The following is a 20,711-nucleotide window of genomic DNA, read 5'->3' on the forward strand; positions in this document are numbered from 1 at the left end:
ACGCGGGCATATTTTTCGGAAATGAAGTGAGATATCAAAAAATGTTTCAGACAAAAGTTGCATGGTTTCGAGGGGGCCACATGATAAAAATATGGATTTGACCTTAAGTGGTCTTTTCAAGGTGAGGTCAATGTGGTCGATGTTCTCTTAAATGGAACACCCCATTTTTTATTACATATTCTTGTACCTTACCTCGAGAGCTTTCCAAAACATTATAATAAAGTATTTTTTTATTAAGTACTTTTTGAGTTATTTTATATTTTAATCTGACATATTTTGATATAAAAAATAAAATATCTCGTAAAATATTTAGTTTTCGATAATCTTACCGTAATACTTTTATGTACAGAATAATGAGACAAATCAATAAGTAAAAAAAAATAATTGTTTTTAAGAAAAAGTATGTAATTATTTATCTCACTTCGTTTCCGAAAAATATGCCCGCGTCACTATAAATGCCGCACCCTGTATACATATATATTGCGAGTAAAGCTAAAATTTTTCCAGGCTCGGAGGAAAGCAGCGCGATATAAAAAATTCAGAATGCTCTGGGAGAATTTAGAGCTTGCACTGGCTACATTTTGATAGGAGACACGAATTCCTCAGAGAATTGTTGCTGCAACGATCGCATGTTGACAGTTGCTGTTGCGGGTAGGAACTCGACGGTGCAACGGTAATAAAAAATGCAAGGTAGCTAGTCTGTTTACGTACGAATATCCCTCGCTAAGCACGAAGCAACCTAACGTTCTTCATATATAAACTAGTAAAGTTAAATAGAATTTTAAAATACATTTTTATAGAAAATAAAATTTTATTTTATTATTGGAAAGTAATATGTTTGTTAAAATGCAGTATTTATATTTTCTTTCTTTCTAAATAAAATATACATATAAATATATAAGTATTAAATACAAAATATATGTATATGTTTTATTTGGAAAATATAAGTGCTAGAAATTTATATTTAAAATATTTCGGTATTAAATATACATATCAACTTCATGAATAATTTAAAGAAAAATGATTTGAAATTTGATTGGATTTACTTTCATAAATCTTTTCACGTACACACGTGCGTTCTTACTTACTTTACGGTAGTACACGTTTTTCCACTCGACGATTTATTTGAATCGCAAGGAACTTGACTGATTGCCTAGTCGCAATTTCTTTCGCGGCGTAGCAATAAGATCTTATTAGAGTCGAAGGTCATTTTTGCATACTCTCGCGGAACATTTCGCACCGTGATTCATCGCGGCTCAACTGCAGTTTTTAAGCTTCGTCGATGCGCGAAACCTAGGAAGTCCTATTATTCCGGTGACGCAAAACAATCCGATAATTCGTAGTTTGTTTTGCGGGGATTTCTCATTCTATGACATGTCGCTTATCGCGATAAAATATGAGCGATGGAAAATGTATAGGGTGGGGCAAACGTGCCTGACCATTCTCTCAGATTCGATCGTTCTTTTTGCATTGTAAACAGAGCTCGCTAAATAAAAACGAAGTACCATATATATCAACGATACATCACCGAGAGCATGGATTACAATTCTGTTAATTGAATACAAACATTTGGACACAGTTGGAGATGCAAAGTTCGCTAATGACATTTGCATTTCACAAGAATGCGTCAGTATTCACGGGATTATGAAAATGATCACGTTAAAGAAACAAAATTATTATTGATAATTGAAGATCTTTCCGCGTTTTACGCATCGTGCGATCGTATAATATAATTTTTTTCGCATAACTTCTTCAATATTGACATTTTTTATTACGAGATTTTATTAATTTTTTTTCCCCAGATGATATTTACTTAATTTTAAAATTACGGTTTTGTTGCACTTTTTAAATTATTTATCACCATTGTTTAACACAATTTCGATTTTATGCGACGAACTTTTCAAATCCTTTTTTCAATATTGTTTTCTTCTTTAATCTGGATTTTATCACTCAGTTATGATAGAGATAATCCACTCTGTCGATTACGTTGACAGTGAGCGGATAAAGATGCATCTAGAAAAGATGTTTTAGTTAACATCATGTTTATAAAAGGACGTTTTGAGAAGGATTGATTTCACAGCGAGGATCTTCTCGACCGTTTCTCGTCGCGCAAAATTTCGAGAAAAAAAATATACAGGATTGAGCATGCACATTTCAGTTCCATCCATTTAATATTAATCCGAATGAATCGTTACTATCCTTCTTTTTCTCTAGTTTTCTCTCCTTGTGCATTTGCCGATTCAAATGCGTTCCTTTTCATGCAATTTCCGTTTCTCAGCGGCACATCCAGAGCATCGTTCATAAATATCTCATTGCGTATACATATACGCCGAAAGAGTATCTTTAGTCTATTTTACCAAGGACGAATTCTCGTCTCCTTCTTTTTCTATGGTAAGATACTCCCTTTGTGCGGCCTCTGCAAGACATCATTTTCCAGAAATTTCATACCAACTATGGCCGCAATGTTCTCGTTCAAGTACTCGAGGCAAGTACATACAAACAAGTTGTTTCAAGAAGATGAAAGTGTTTTATGATATCTAGTTTCCAGAGAAAGGAATACGTATACTTTTCAGATTGCTGAAAGACATACGAAAAGAGAAAAAGAAAAAAATCAACTAAAAAAAAATATTGACAAAACTTGATATTTCATGATTTATTTTACACTAATTAACGATTTCTGAATGTATTACGACGTGTTTGGTCGCGGAACAAGATAATAATAATTTTATTGAAGATTTAAAAATTAAAATGTTTTTGCATAAAAATTAAAATATATACGACAAAAAATGGCAATAGTTTAAATTTTATTGCGGAATATTTTCTTCTCTCTCTTGTAATATTTTCTACAAAATTTTTGAGAAAGAAGAAAGAAAAACTAGTCAATTTATGTAATATATATGATATGAAACATAGAAGATAACGATTTACTTTATTGCCAATTTTTCAACAAATTGCGCTCTACGAACTTCTTTTCCTACCAATCCATTGATTGGCTTTTCTAGATTTGAATTATACAGCAATACCTTTTTTTTCAAATAAGTACCTACGTTTGATTTGTTTGAAAAATAACATTAGATATTGCGTTTGGAATCAATCTTAAGAATTCCGACGACGACCGCTCGTCAGAAGTACAACCTCCCTCTTTGCGAAAACGATTGCACCAAAGTTTCCGCTTTACGACAAAACGATGAAATTATGTCTGGCTTTGCGAAGCATGGATAAATACAGGTTGTCTCACGAACTCGCGGACGGAGTCGCACAAAAACACAAGTAAGGATGTTTTGCCTGGATGTAGACAATTAGGGTGGTGGCATGGAAAGCGTGACCGGCGGTACGCTTTTAAAAATCTCGCCGCGAATAATACCGGTTTGACTAAGAATATCATATGAATTCCGATTTTAGAATCTTTAAATCATGAAATAAATATTAATATGAATGATAATGAGAAACAATATTTTACTAATTTTTTTTATAACGAGTTTGTTGATATTTTGCTCCGACAGTTAAGAAAATGTTGACTCCAAATTGATCGAGACTTGTCGGTGAAATTAAGATCAAATATTCCATAGGATATTTTGCATATTTCCTACACAGACTGTTCGTAAGTTTGCTATCTCCTGTGCTAACACTGATATCTTCCGCGAGCGTTCACGCTTCGATAAATTCATCTCGTCGTTGTCGGAAACTCCACCGCAAATTCGATCTTTGCAGAGGACAAGCAGAGTATGATTCAGCGATAAGTTCATACGCAATTTTCCTACGAGAATATTCTCGGCGATGCGTGAAATCCTTACCTCGAGAGGAAGAGTCTGCGTATCGCGCGCCTACGGCGATATCTTCTTGCGCTGTCGTCGGAAAGGAAGCGGAAAAGCTCGTTTGCTATCTCCGAACGACGCGTATCTATAAATTGATTGTGCCTCGATCTAAATGTAAATTTGCCCTGCGACATCTGCGACAAATTCAACCTTGATACACGCGGCAGGAACGCAAATCACGTACTCGCGGAGCATATACGGCGTACGATGCAGGAAGACGAAGTGACCGCAAGACGAAATACATTCGATATCCCGTCGGGTCACCTTTGTGATGCAATTGAATGCATTTTTCAGGATTGCAGATTTAATCTTGCTGGATGCACCTGCTGCGAAGTGTCGAAGTATCTGATTGATTTCATATAAAATGCAATGTGCTCTGTACTTTCTCCCTCTGTCTTTCTTTCTTTCTCCTTTATCTTTAAATCTAATTTCGAGAACGTTTCTCTTTAAGATTTTTGAGATTCATGAAACTTTCAAAAGCTGGACTTATATAACGCTATTTTTAATATAATTAATTTATATATAAAGTTTCACAAAAATAGTTTAATCTCAATAATTTTTTTTATAAATGATGTTGTTTCTAAGAAAAATGCAGATTTTCTTCTTTTTAATATAAAAATCTACTATTTTATTTTGTAACGAAATTTGTGTAATCGAGGCATAAGCATTCTAAATTTAATGCTTCCGCAGATATTAACTCGCGCCCCACTATATTGTATACACATTTATGTCGCGAGATTAAAACGATTATTCGAGCGAAAGTGACTAGTCACCGATGAAAGGTGGCAACGACCGTTGCATCTAGATGGATGATTCTACGTTAAAGGCCTGCTGGCTGGTCCGACCGGGATCAGCGCCGATGGGCGTCGATGGTTGTTCGGCAACGGCATTAGCGGAGCTGGTTACACGTACAGGACACGGTAAACTGGGTCGCGCGAAGCTCCTAGGGTCCATGACATCTGTTGCCCTCAATCCTATTTCTCGTCCTCTTCTTATACATCTGTCTCTCTCTCCGTCCCCAGATGTAAGTCTTCTCCGTGTTTTAACCCTTTTTCCATGCGTCTATTTTAACGAATACGCTATGGTAACGCCCGTCGCCGGATAATACCGTTAGCACGCTTCGCTTAATCGCATTTCGTATTTTACGAGCGTTCGTGTGAATGTTGTTAAAGATGAACGCGACGGTGATTATTATCACACGACCGTCGAAGAAGGCCCGATGGGAAGAATGGCTATTGTTTTCTTAGACTCTCGCGACAGCACTCTGTTCATAAACGATGGAGATTGTGATTCCATTCAGTCTTGAGTGACTCATATTCCATTTATAGTTTAGTATATGTATATGGATCTATTATACCTCGAAAATGATATAAATTTAAAGACTGATTTTTTGAAAATTATTATATAGAGAGTTTTCTGTCATTTCTTAACTCAAGTCAAAAATAGAGATGCTTAAGTATCTCGTAAATGGAGCAGTGGAAACAAAATTATAATAGATATGTTTTAATAGAAATTTAACAAAATCCTAGTATATATCAGATATATAAATAATATCAGATTATGAAACTATCATCGTTGGCTAATATTAATTTGAGTAGGTATAGAAGAACCAATTAGAGTCGGAAAGCTTTTAGACTCTAATTGAACTCTCTTAAGCTGTATATAATTGATCTTTCTATTCTTATTGTGATCAGAGAGCTTCTTTAATTTACTTTATTCAATATTAATCACACAGTGAAAAGTTATAGTTTGGATTACTTATTCGTGTGTCGAATTCACGTGAACCAACTGCGAGTTTAATAAATTTAAGCCACGCGCATTAAACTGTAATTTTTGATAGAAAAAACTTGAGAAGAAAAATAAACTATTGCCATTCTAAACATGCCATTAATATACAGCACTAACAAACTTGTAGAAAATTGTCCGTTCTCAAGGTGATCCATCGGCGAGAATTATTTCCGCCTGCGGGAAACAAAACTTGAATAAATGTCACTTGGTTGTTTGAATATTCAAAAATGTGTATAACGCAGGTGGAATGACGACAGTGTCTTACAACTTACAATTAAACGCCAGATGTTGCCGTCGCGTTTTCATGGCCGCGCGTGCACACATACATACATATAAATGTGCATCGATATGTATTTTTTCTCTATATCTACCTATGCCGTAACGCGCACACCTACGCGACTTACCGTCTGACTTTCTCCGGTTCTTCAAGCATTGAAACGCTTTTCGTAGGCGAGAGTAGGCGACGCGAGAAAGAGAATAGTGATATAACGACAAAGTGCTCGAGTACGTGGTTTGATTGTCTCGAATGACCGTAACGGTCAAACATTTTATCGACATAGGTTTCCTGGTCTGTTAAATAATTTGCGTTGAACGTCTTTTCATTTGCGAAAAATATAGCTGAGATCTTTTCTCAGCGCGAAGATATTCCTTCTGAAATATTTGATCTGATTATTTCAGAATTGTAAAGAATTCAAGACCTCTTTCTTCGAAAGAGTTAAGCTTTAAAAATTAGAGGAGATAAACAAGCTTATTTTTTACTTAGGATTTAGTAGGCTTTTACTTAAGAGAAATTTAATTTGAAGATTGTATGAATAATGAATCTCATTATCTGATATGTGATAATAAAATGTCGTTGAATTAAATAAACTAATATAATTAGATATACGCTTTATCATGGAACTTTACATTTATAATTTATTATTACAAATAATTTAATTTAATTTCACTGTTTTACATGTCTTTTCTATAATAATGATATTTCATTAATTAAACAAAGTTGTTTTGAACTGCGTTAATTAAAATATTAATTGTAGCGATATAATTAAATTGATGTGTACCAGTATATATATAGATTCTATGTTATTACATTATTTTAGCAGGATAATACCTATGCGAGATTATGTGATGTTGCCTACGTGATAAGGCTATTGTGTGGCTACATCATAAGACATAATGCATTAGCAAATTTTATTCGTAGATATAAAGCGGATAATTTGCATATGAGAAAGTTTAAAAAAAGTTCTTTTTTAATTTAATGAAGTGGGAATATTAGCAGATAAGAGCCAAGGCGCGGATATTGGTGCGCGAATTTATTATTGTTAAATTTTATTAACAAATGTGCAATAAAAATGTACGTTTCGGATCGTTTTTGGTCTTTTAATTTAATACGATAATATTTAAAAAATCATTTACAATTAATTATAATATTTAAAGAGAATAAATTTACTTTTTAAACTAATTTTCCGTATTTACTTATGCGAAAGATACGAAAAAATATTGCTTACATTTTGTTTTGCATTTTCATATTATTTTCGTAAGTAAGATTTTTGAGAATTGTTAATTATCCCAGCAAATATCTCTTGAACTTTCCATGATACCATTTTCCATGAATAGCTAGCGTAGTTATTCCACACAAACATTAAACCGGCGGTTTTAGCAGTATTTAGATCCCGAGAGGTTTGCATTAATAACATATCTCCGCCGAGGATCGAGCATATTCCGCGAGCGGTTTGCAATTTATCAGATACCGATCGTCGTTTAAACGCCGATTGATCTTTCGCGAGGATGCATTTGCTATCGTTGGGATCTGATAGTATATTTTATTTCTTTGAAAGGTCAGGTTTATCGTGCACCGCGAGGCATGCTAGCGCAGTCAGATAAACGGAATGATTAATACGGTATAACATAGCGACGTGTGTTAGCCAGACAGATTTAGTCTTGGCCTTTGCCAAAAATAGGTTACACCAATTTCGGTGATGCTCTGTCTGCCAATTAAATGCTGTTCGCCGATGGCCGAATTGTGGAATCTTCGACTTCTTTCGACCTGTTTCAATCAATTTTGTCGATTAAACAGAGGTTTGATTAAAATGATTATTTCGTTATATGTATCATGTGTAGTTGTTCGCATATATGTGTATGAAAAACTTAAGTATGTAAAAGAAGTGTCGCAAACAGAATATAATCACGAAAACACATTTTATAATGGTTAAAATTTAATTCACTAAAATTTTTTTTTAGTTTTAATCACTTTTAATAAAACGCGCGGAATTGAAACAGCTGTCTTCCCTCTCGTTATTTGCGATTAAAAGGAGAGAATCTGGGACATAATATCTACAGATACATGGATGCGGGTAATCGATTGACGGTTCGTCGTGAGTTTATTGAGATCCAAGACGTTGGACAGAAACAAATTCCGATAGGTTGTCGCTTTCAGGCCACGCTGCCTCTCTCGTCTTTTTCCTCTCCTTCCTCTTCTGCGATGAAAATCTCCGCTTAAAGACTTCATCTCGAGACGAACGGTTTTCCGATACTTTCGGATTGAGATGTCTTCTTATTGTCCACGCGATTTGTACCGACGGCATAAGATTCACTATGCCGCTGTGTCATTCTCCTCTACCATTGTCCGGCTTTGCGAAGCCGGGAGATTCTAACTGAAATAGAGTGACGGCTATATTGACTTCGAGATTAAGCAGCCCTTGTGTGACTACTATATGTGACAACTAGGTGACATAAACATTCGTATATTTGAACTCACACTTCCATACTCGTCGCTAAATTGAATTTAGCTCGCAGCTTTTGTCCTTAAACGAGAATTGACGAGAGGTTGAGAGAAGATAATTGAAATTGTTAGACAAAGGAAACTGATGATTTTATAATGATAAAGTTAATAGTTGTTATTGGATTGCTGAAAAGTAGTTTTAGATATTTATTTCTTTTTCATTTTCAATTATTAGAAACTAATTTACAATTTTATTATTGAAATTTATAATACTGTTTTATATATTTGAAGTTAAATTCTGTTAATTCTACGTCAGTATAATCTTCGTTATTTCAAGAAGTTTGAACTTAATATCTTCTCAGTAAATATTAATCCGTCTTTAATCTCCGTAACCTTTCATTTTACAATATTAAATTTTGTATTGTATTTTCTTAAAGTTTATATAAGTAATATTTTTTTGAAAGGTAAAATTTATGTTATTTATTTCACGTTAATTTATTAAATTTTGACATGAATTTTGTTAATTTAAGCCATGATACGAGAGGCAAAAGAGCTTCTATATATAATGCATTGCTCATGGATTTTTTTTTAATTTTTCTTTTAATGGGAAACGAATTATAATAAATAAATCATTTTTTTTTTACACAAATTATAAACTTGCCATATAAATATTTATCACACTTATAATACATTATTTTCGCATTAAAATGATTTTGCGCATTATGTTCGCACATCTATCTTGCTTTTTTTTTGTCTCGGGAGGATATTACGACATTGCGATGGTGTACAATCATGCATTTGATAGTAGCCATCATTCTTTCGCTTTCGTACGCGTAACGTATAGCTGGGAACAAAAACACGGGGGCTACAGAGGCTTTATCAACGCTAATCTCCCATTGTTGGAGGACCGAAATTGCAGAACCGGCTATACTGCTTTGCGTTATGCAGATCCTCTCATCGAGAGAGTCCGACCGTGTTACAAATTCATGCTGTCCACCGCATTGCATCCGCGGGCAGCAGCTTCCTTCCTGTCTGAATTATCCAACATCGACGTTGGTAGACAGATGGAATTTAATTGAAATGTAATTTCAAGAATGCTTAACGGGCATCTGCATTTGTGTGTGTGAATAATAAATCTGATAAAATTATACAGTGTGTTAGGAGAAAAGATGTAAAATTTTAAGAACTTGTTTTATCAATATTGAATAGATTTTAATAATATTAACATCTGAATTAAATCTATTTTAAATACTTATGTGAGCTTGGCATCTTTATTTTTAACAAATAAAATTTTTTTAAAATATTTTGTTTATAATGGTTTGTTTAGAATAATTTCGTTTGTAATGGAAGCCATGCAAAATTATAACATTTTGAAAAAATGATGTCATCCGATTTTAAAATAAAAAAAATCGCTGATATAGTTTGATTCAAAATTGTTTGTAGTGATTTTCCTTTTGTGTATAATTATGTTTAAAAGTTACACAGGAAAAAAGAAAATCGGATGTAATTGCATTAAATACGTCCAACAATATCTGGTATGCTCGCAATTTTCTTTATGCTATCTAATAAAAACAAGTGTGTTTTTTAAAATCCGTTGAAACAATTTTGGCCGCTACGAATGTCAAATAGAGAGAACTGATCTAGTTATCCCTGTATACGTTGATCGTTCTGTTTGCTAATGCGCGTTCGGTTCCTATCTCTTAACGGAAATCTAAACGACCGAGAGACGTTCTACGCGCGTATCGCCTCGTCAAATCACAAGCAACGTGCATATTCAAATGGCAGTGGATTTGAAAGAGGTCGGAAAAGTTCTCCCTTTGCATACTAAATGTCGCATTATCTTGGCGCTGCAATAATGTTGCCGGTACGAGAGGAGCGCAACGACTCTAATATAGTACATATAGCGGGCGTGCAACACGCATAGTTTCCATGATAACATAATTATTTTTTATATTTTTCTCCCTTAAAATTGTTCTTTTGTAGCAACAGGAATTTCATTAATGTCGGGAAATTTTTAATGAATATTTCAAGTAACATACACGGAAAAAAAAGATTAGCAACAGGAGCTAATATATAGCTGTGATAGCTAAAATGTGTCCTTAAAATAAGGACAGCTAATACTGTTGCTGCCCAAGCTAAATGTATTAGCTATTTTTTTTTTTTTTTAGCTATTTTAACGCGTCGATGTTGTCAATGACAGCGTCGCAGAAACAATTAAACAATTGTGAATCGAAGATTCGCGCGCATACCCATAAACTTAGCTGCGCGTGCTAAATGTTTTAGCTATAAAGCATATTCCGCAATGTATGCGCATAGTAAGAAATTTAGGTACGGTTGCTATCTTTATAGCTGCTCGTGTTAATATACGCTTTCAATTTCAGCTAATAAATTTTCATGCCACAGTGAATTTTTTTTACCTATAATAACTAGTACTTAGCTATGACACTAAGGCGATAGCTCTTACAGCTAAGTTTGATTCAGCTACTGAAATTTAGCTGCTATTGTTAAGTCATTTTTTTGCATGTAGAATCATTGTTTAATAAATGTAACGTCCATATGTTCGTTACTTTTGAAATAGCGGTACTTACTCACACACATATAATTTGAAATTGAATGTAAAACTTCTACTATCGAAATTTTTGAATGAAGTTATTAGGAAAAAAATTAAAATCTTTTCTATTATTATAGAGTTATTTATTTTATATTTATAATAGTGTGCTCTCTTTTTCTCTCTCCCAAGTCATCGAATGATATTTTAAAGATGGATATATTATAGCTAGTACTTTTATAGTTGAAAATTCAATTAATTACATGCTTTGTTTTTTGCAACTGTATAACATTCTAAAAAAGAGAATTAATTAATTTTTTAGATAAATTCTCTCAAATACGTTAAAATTCTTTGTAAAAATATTCGTCGCTTCAAATTAAATGAAAAATTAGATGTTTCGTTTAGTTTCATCTTTGCACATGATTTTTAAAAAATTTTAAGCTTTAAATCATTAAAAAGACTTGAAAAATATTGACGTTTCTCAACAATTCACTGCACGTGTATTTTGGTTCATCAGCTTTTTTCGGCGCTTACTTCTGAAATAACCGGAAACGTGTATTGTTTATTTCAGGGGTATCTGGCAAGGACGTAAGTGGATGGCCGAAGATCCCGTGTCTGAAGGGTCGTGCTTCTAGCAAAGGGGGAAGCGGCATGGGAGGACCACACGTGGGTCCACCACAGTGTCCGCACTCTGTTTTGAGCAGCACTCGCAGCTCCGTGAGTAGCTCGCCTATGAGTCCGTGCCCGACCCCCATGCCCTTCCTGGTGACTTCGGGCTCCGTCAGGTAAGTTTAAAGCGGTTCACTTTTCAATATATCTCACTTACGTTATCTTTATGTACCTAATACTAAGACTCTATTTGTTAATGCTAAGCTCGGGAAAATTAAGAAAATAAACTTCAAATATTATGTATTATAATGGAAAATATAAATTATTCTGAATGTTACTATACTGAGTGCGAAGATAGAAGACACTTTTTTAAGCTTTGACATCACATTTTAAAGAGAGAGAGAGAGAGAGAAACATCGTGTATTTGTCTTAATTCTGTCATATTTCATTTACATTTTCTATTCTAATGCAATTTTAAGTTTATTTTCTTTTTTTTTAGCGAATTCAGAATTAGTTACTTTGCGCTATTAGTTACTTATCTTGGATCAATCATCGAGTGTAGAAGAAAGAAATATTGAGAGAATCAATTAGCAATACTGAAAGCCCCTTGTACTGTAATTTTGCGAAACAATACAAAAAGTGTTTCTTTTTCAATGTAAAAACGACACCATCTGTCGTTCGAGTAAAGGCCACGTTCGCTAAAAATAAATTTCATACATATTTTATGGAGCACTATATCCAGCTGTGGGACAAACATAGCTCGGTAACCGTATAAAGTTTATAGTCGTGGATGTTTTAATGTGTCATTGATCTATTATTATATCTTACTATCATATACATACGTCAATCATCATATCGATCTCCTAATTTTCGTCTCTAAAAATGTATTTGATAGACAGGTGTTTTTTCCATAATAATTATATAAAAAAAAATTATTTAAGTAAAATCAATTTCTGTCGCGATAAACATTTGCAATTATTCATTACAGCACGCATTTAAAGAATATTTGTATATATGATATATTTGATTGTATATCTGCTTTTAAACAATTATATTTATATATGAAAAAATGTTGTTTTTTTTAAATATATGGAATTTATTTTATTACTGCATTTTCTTTGAGATCAGAGACGTAGTGATAGCAATATTATTGTGCTTGGTATGAAAGCACAATGTCGCACGATGATCGATGAAGGTATGATGACTAAGGCCTCTTTTATACAACCGTTTTTATCGCGTGTCACGATGTGATAACAATTAACATTATGAAAAATGAAAACAGCTTTAAACGCGGTTGTATATCTAACGTTGCGCTTAACATTGCATTGGCACATAATTTCAGCTAATGAATATCGATGCCACTTTTCACGATAAAGTATTAAGAAAGTTATCATTTCGTTATAAGTTCTTTTTTTAACACTTGTCGATTCGTTAAAAGTTTTTCTACCCTTCTTTTCCTCCAATTATCAATAACTTTAATGATACGTCCGATCCTTGACGATCGAACAGAATAATGATGTGTTAACTTTTAATTGTGATCCTCTATACTCGCTACAACGATTATAATTATTTCCAACATGACGTTCCTTATTAATAAATTACGAAACAGAAATTTTTCAAAGCCATCACGTGATATCGAAACTCTATAAAAACAGTATTATGTGTGTTTTTATACTTATAAATTTTGATTTAAATGCATGAAGTTAAATCCTGAAGAACGATAACTTTCGAGCTTTTGTACTTATATAGAAAGTATGGAGTTTTTATGATGATATATACGAGAAATCCTTTTTAGTCCCTTCGTTATTTTTTTATGTGAGAAAATATTTTATGCTGCTCAAGGTTATACAAGGCAGCGTGATAAACACACTGTGTTTACCATGTATTTTTTTTTATACGGTGTGGTGTTATAAGGTTGACTCATAAATTGGAATAAACATATTACCGTAGATAAGTGGAATAAAAATCGCGAGAGATTCTTTTTTTGCGATATATAAAATGTTATTATTCGCATATAAGAGATAAAATTGTTTTGCTCAATTTAGAGTAAGCTTTATTCAGAGCTTAGTTTAAGGTACTTTGGTCAGATTTCGAATATTTTTTTTCATAAATTTTCTCGAAAATCCTGTGTGTTTCAGTCTCAAAGCATTTTTAATCTGTCTACATATTTATAAATAAACTGCTTTTAATTTTCGCTAAAATGATGGTTGCTTCGATTTTCAAAACTACACTTTTGTATTTATAATCTATTCTTTTTCCTTTTTTCGAGAAAAGAGAGAGAGAGAGAGAGACGGAGGTCTTTTCAGGAGACAAGACCTTCATCTATCAGATATTTGTTTGAGAAAACCGCTTTTTCCGAAAAGTTCGCGAATTTCCACACGTGAGCGGAATAGCGAGTTTGTCAGATATAACTTCGACATCCATCGACGTGCTCAGTCGAGTTTGAATGAATAATTCATGGCGTCTTCCGAAGCGCCCAAGACATCGATAATCATCCACTTTGACTAACTATTTTCCGTCTTCGGCCCGATAATCGTTTCACGAATTCCCGCGGCACGAAAGCAAGTCGCGCCAGAATCTATCTCACAATCAGATAAGCAGGCTCGTCTCATTTATCGAGAACTATATAGGGCGCTGAGATGAATCATTTTACTTTATATGTATATAAATCTTTATATAAAAACTTTATATACATATATAAATTTCTTAATTTAATTTCTACATTTTTTAACATTTATTTTATTTTAACGAAAAAATATTCATATAATGTCCGAGAAAAATTAATTCTTTTGTAAATTAATCTTAACAATATATATGTATATTAATAACAAGAGGTATCACATCTGTTCTTTTTATATAGTTTCAATTATTTGGTAGAACTTCAAAATCACATTTAATTAGCGAAATATTTAGCGTTAAAGACTAAAAAGATTTGTAAATATCTTTGCAAAGAATTGATCGAATTGTTTCAATTTAATTAGAAATGTATATACATGTTTTTTCTTCAAATAAATGCGGACCATTTATGATTCATTCTCTTAATTGCGAGATCTTTAACATATTTTTCCGCGTATCTTGCGTTTTAATCGCGTTTAGGGATATTCCATAAAAAAATCGTGTCTCTTATATCTTTGCGCTCGCGGTCGCGTTTTAAATCTTAAAATAGTGTTGCGACTTTTAGTAGAGCGTGGGACAGAAACGAGACGTTCCTCGTGTCAGCGAAGGGCACAAATGCTTCGCGTGTAGAGGCAAATTGAATGCGTAGGCATATCTATAACCCATACCTATCGAAGTTATCGATTAGCTTCTTGCTCCGCTCTCAAATCCAGGAGGCTTTTCGTCTCTTGACAAATGGTAACGGCATGACAGGAATGGGAGAGGGAGAAAGATGACTCGCGTAAAAGCCATATATCTGTTATAAGCTGTAACATATGCGGGACTTTTCAAATGTCAGCCTGCAAATCTTTCTCTGCACTCTCTCGAACCTCTCATCTATTCGAAGAGCTGAGTCATATATTCGTATTCTTTCATATCGATAAAATCTGTAATTTTTTTTACATCTGCGAGAAGAATTAGTTTAATATCAAGGAGAATAAATCACAGTTTTTTTTATAAATCATAGAATATTATAACGTGACTTTTTCTATCATATTAATAACGCAATTAAAGTTGTATTTAATAACACAGTTCGGAATGTTATTCGATGCAAATGCGAGAAAGATTAATATTAATAACGCCTTGCGTGTAACATTAATTGCTTCTCCGTAACGATTCGGTAGAACTTGGTACGAGGCAACAAAGTGTAAAGTTCTTAAGACCTGTTAGAAAAAGAACGGATTCGTTGCGTCACTACGCGATCATTAAATATACTTAATCGAAGACTGACACACTAGAACAAATTGCAGCGGACTGAAACCGTGTACTGTTATTGTTGTAAGTTTTTACTTGCTCCATTTATTTATAACGATTGATAACATCAGTATTAGTGTTTAAAATATATTTTTTTATTCTGAAATTTTTCAAAATTTATGTACTATTTAAATTTTCTTCTGAAACAAGAAATAATTCTATTCAGAACAAGAAATAATCAAGTGTACACTTAAGACTTTTAAAATTCTTAAAAACTGAATTTTTTTTTAAAGGCTATTGAACTATTTTATATCTTACAAAAGCAGCAGTAATTCTTATTTAATTCTTTTAACTTTAACGAAGATAATAGAGAATATTAAAGGAATTAGTTTATCTTCAGAAGGGTTTTTCTACCCCCATAAAATCTATGTCTATGTAAAGTTTCAAGTTTATTTGAGTTTACGGGTTGCCGAACTTCCCTTGTTAGTCCACTCTTAGTCTGAACAGTACAGACAAGTGATTAATTCACGTTTCTGCTAAAGAAACAAGAACAAAGCTGATGTTGATTCATACTTGAAGAGAGACGTTCGGAGAAAACTTAAGAGTTTAGACAAAAGCGACACCGTATGCATGTATAGCGGACAGTTTAATTGGCAATTAACCGATGTCCATGTTCCAGTAGCGGCATGGTGCAAACCGTCGGAGCCAATTTATCGCCGGACCAAACATTCGGATCGATCCGGTCGCTCTCGGTGACGAGGGAAGTTGCCAGTTTTCCTCTGTCGCGAACACCCACGCCGCCCCCGCAGCATAGGTAAGTGAATTCTGTTTGTTTACTTGGCGTTAAATAAACAACGATTGAGATACTTTGCGAAACTAATAAAATGCCTCTGCGAAGAAACAAAAATGGTTTCCGATTCAAGTGTCAGTTGAAAAATACTTGATATATAAAGCCAATTTTTATTTAATCGACAAATCCTAAGTAAGTTTTAGTAATTCAATTTATTCTTATATAGTATAAAATGCATGAATTTTTTATCGTCTTGTCCTTTAACTTTCAGTCCGTAAGATCGCTCTAAAGAATCCGCGCGCACTGCTTTACTTTTTGAGAAATTCTATTTCTAATTCGAAATAAAACAAATTATAATAAATATTTTAAGACATTCTAGAAAAGAAATAAATACGCAAAATTAAGATCTTCCAGATATCGATAATATGATACAAAGAATACGAATTTATCTTATGGACTGACGGTTTCACGCGGCCGAGACGAATCCGCATATTGACAAGGCGAACGGCCTTTCGCGGTCGTCGTTGCAGAACGTCGGCATCGCTGGCGGCGAACCCCGAGGAGCTGGTGGGCGTCGATAGCCCTCTAAGGGAGGCCTCCCCCAGGCCGGAGGTGCGCGTGGTCGCGCCATCCCATCGGCCGCCACCGACGTCCGTCCTGGCGGCGGCAAACGGCGGCCACCATCACCACCATCATGCCGTCTCCACGGCGAACCGCAAATCCGTCAGCATACTGCTGCCCGAGCAAACCAGCGGATGACCCCAGTTGCTGCAGCAGCAGCAGCAGCAGCATGGCTTCGTACACCGTTGCGACGAGGCACCGCTCTCGATTTAAGATTCGTCGCTCGTCTTCGAGAGGACATTTCCGACTAAGACGACGATGATGACGGGCGAACGCGTGATCGTCCGGGTAACTGAGAATTAATTAATCTCGTGAGTTCGCATCACGCCTCCGATCGGGCACAATCTTTACGTACAGCGCACGAGTAACGCAATCAGTCATAAATACGCTGGCTGGCTCGTTAAGGAACGAGTGATTGATGACCCGTTAATGTCATATAACATCAACCATAGTTTGACTAACTCCTCGTACGTATATAGTTAGCTTGATCGTTGTAGATGCGAGATCTCGAGAGAGAGTTAAACTATGGCCGATGTTAGGAGAGTGGCCGCGTGAAACGACCGGTTGTCTCTTATCTCGCTCGAATAACGACGTTCGTGAATCGATATAATCGAATCATTACGGAACATCGCTGCTTGTGCGGAGATGATGCCCAATATTAATCTCGACTGGAAACCGTGCTTAGTGTCTCCACATTTTAGTGTTCGATAGCAAGTTTCATCATTAAATCGTAAGATAATTTGCCACATGAGATTTGAGAATATTTGGGAGAATATTATGATTATAAATTGTGCGTGTGCATGTGTGTATGAGTATATGGTGGAAATTTTTCTCCGTATTGTACATAGTATTCAACAGAAATGAAAATGACGACGTGGGAGAAATTTTACATTTCCGAACTATGAACCCGTACGTGCTTCGATTTACGCTCGCTGTATTATTAGAGCGTTCTTATGCATTATTGATGATCTAGAGAGATTCAACGTGCAGTACTGATCAAAGGTGCTATTTAACATGCACACGTTGATCGCTATATGAACCGGTAATTTTACGTCGAATATTTTACGAATTATATGCGAGTCAAAAATTACAAATTAATGTTCATCGCAGTACAAATGTACCGCAGAATATGATGTAATATGTATAGAAAATTATTAAATTCGTATATAAAGAGTAATAGACAGCGGGACTACAGGGAGAATTTTTACTTTGCTTGATTTGATAAGTAAATAAATTTACGTTGGAAGAACGTATAAAAAATTATGAAGGTTTGTGTAACTTTGCTATTTAGTTAAAAACTTAATAAGTTTATTGATATTAATTTCATATATGCAATGAAATTTGTATGCATTTTGCAATAGACGATACCGAAATTATTCTAGGCAAATTGGATTTGGATTATTATATTTTCACAGTTTGTAAATAGAATTCTGATAACATCTTTGCAGACTTTATTATCGATGTGCTTTTTCTCTACCTCTATTTTTTTTTTGCGATCACGATAAAAAGGATGTAGTTTACACGGATCGAATTTTTCAAACATCGTTAATTCTTTCGATGCCATATAAAAAAAAGAAATGATCTACGCATGTGTTATTTCTCTTTGCATATTAGATAATTTTTGCAATTGAAATATATGTCAGAGAAATTATTCAATATTAAAAGTATCCAGATAATTAAGTTGTTAAATGTTGTATTCCGTTAAAAATTTAATTCTGTCAAAATGTTTGCAAATTAATATCATGCACGCGAACATGATTACCTTTTATGCATCAAGAATTAATCTCGGCGCTACATCAAAATTCATGGCATCCTTTTTCCGCGCATCGAAAGGGTTAACGTCTGGCAGAGAAAGACACCCAGCACGGTTTCGCACTAATTAAATGCATTAATTAAGTCTCAGTTATTTTCGACTCGCGCCGGACGATACGCCCTTCCTATATACATCGCCAAGAGGAGCAGCAAGCTCTCGTGATCACAGAGATCCAATAGCTATACGTCGCAACGGCGCGCGTTTCTGGCCAAAAGTAGTTTTTAAGATATCCTCGCGCGCGATTTTAGCACGTCCTTTTAAGGCGGGAAACACGATCCAACGAAGCGAGAGAGGTTGAGATTATTCCGAATCTTCTACTTTTTGCGAATTCACCCTCTTTTATTCTCCAACGCTGAAACAAAGTCTCATGGATTATTAGATTTTTCGTAACAACAATCTAGAATCACTGAACAATTAGATTTACATTTTGTTATTTTATTTTATTTTACAATCTAGAAATTTAATTCAACCCAATTTTTATTAGCGATGTAAAATAGGCCTTTGAAAAATATTGAACGAGAGTGACTGGAGAATCGACTTTAGGCTGACTTTGTATTTCCCTGGGTAGGTATTCTATATATTCGAGGCATCTTAAATATTTCGCTGACTTCGATGTTTCAAGAACGGTCTTTGGTGCTTGAGGGAGGAAGGCAAGTTGAGCGGACGAACCGTCTTTTCTCTTGTGGCCCCGAATTTCCGATGTCGGTCACAAGATGAATCGATATCGCGAGAGCGGCGGAGATTTCCGTTTTGATCCAGGTAGGCAGATAGGTAACTAAATAGACAAGCCATGTAAATCGTTGGCAGACGTTCAAACTCGTCTATAAAGGCCGATGTTCGGCTCAATTTGCGCAGGATCGAAGTGATACTCTTATTTTTAGTCCGGACGGATTATCTCTGAGTCGTTCGAACTGATTCAACGAAAGACACTTAACTGGCGCTCTGGTATGCTGGTATGCTAGTAAGATAATACGATGGATTCCGATATGATAGTAGAAAGATTCCTCACAATCTATAGTACGATAATTCATCCTTTTTCTCGGTATTGACGGTTTTTTCTTGTAACATTTATCAATCCTTGTTAAATCTATTTAACTTTAAAATATACCACATAGACATTCACACTTCATGTCAGACAAATTTTTCATATTTTACGACTATTAAATATTTGCTTTTGAAAAACATTACGTATATTCAATTGTTTATTATGTCAAATATTACCGATGGATTTACAGATGCATACATGAGAATTATTTATCACATATTGAAATATTACTTGTGAATTTACATATACGCCTCTACACGATCAAATAACTTATGTAATTTTCGAGAAATAACGACTGAAGATTTAATATTTCCGGGTAAAAATTAGGGCATCTTCGGGAAGAACTAATCAAAGTATCGACTAGTATCTAGTTGAGTCAGGACAAAACGAGGACTGGCAAAACGACTGTAATTTTTGACAATCTATCTATCATAGAGATATTCGTGTTGCGCTAAATCGCGAAAAAGAACAGTGGAGAAAAATTAAGGGAAACTGTAACGAATGGCAAGATCGAAATTTAATTTGGTTGAAATGAGTTTAATGAGAAATTGTATTTTGAATAACTGAAAATAATAAAGTGGAAGTATAAGAAAACGGATATCTCAAATATCCAATATTTTACAGCAGTGATCTTTGTACGTATCGAAGTGAACGTTAAATAATAATTTTTAAATTTAAAAATTTTGTAAGAAAATAATTAATTTATTTATACAAATTTTTAAGTACTTCTAAATTTATAATGATTATATTAATTGTATGTAACAACATATGTATATGTTATTTTGTTATATTATAAATTTTTATAATACATATGAAAAATTAATAGTTTATGAAATAGTTAACTTTTATTATTTTTATATAAAATAACTCACACATACAGAGAAATCAAGGATTTATAAAAAATTAGTATAGTATATTAGAGAATTAAAAGTTTATAACATTTAAAAATGAGCGATTTATTAATATGTATATATAGTCTGAAAAATATTCAGCTTATTATAAGCTATATGTAAAATAGATTCGAATTTAATTCGATTATTAGATAACATTTTAGTTGAGAGATTAAAATCTATACATTCTAGTTGGACGAGAAGAGAACAATTTATTACGTGTA

The 20,711-nt window shown here is 34.0% G+C and overlaps 1 protein-coding gene across 5 annotated transcripts in view; it reads left to right on the plus strand.

The window, feature by feature from the left end:
• The window catches only part of LOC115244047, a 55,916-nt gene extending 35,730 nt beyond the window's left edge, over window positions 1-20,186 (plus strand). For 4 of the 5 annotated variants that reach the window (XM_029821419.1, XM_029821422.1, XM_029821421.1 and 1 more), the window contains exons 4-6: window positions 11,442-11,655; window positions 16,008-16,142; window positions 16,649-20,186. In XM_029821419.1, the coding sequence (XP_029677279.1) occupies window positions 11,442-11,655; window positions 16,008-16,142; window positions 16,649-16,877 (578 nt within the window). In that variant the 3' untranslated portion in view covers window positions 16,878-20,186. The remainder of the gene's footprint in view (window positions 1-11,441; window positions 11,656-16,007; window positions 16,143-16,648) is intronic. The other variant, XM_029821420.1, reaches the window with a different exon arrangement.
• Window positions 20,187-20,711: the final 525 nt, after the last annotated feature.

The sequence above is a fragment of the Formica exsecta genome, unplaced genomic scaffold (assembly GCF_003651465.1).
Source record: "Formica exsecta isolate Colony F162 unplaced genomic scaffold, ASM365146v1 scaffold79, whole genome shotgun sequence".
Lineage (NCBI taxonomy): Eukaryota > Metazoa > Arthropoda > Insecta > Hymenoptera > Formicidae > Formica > Formica exsecta.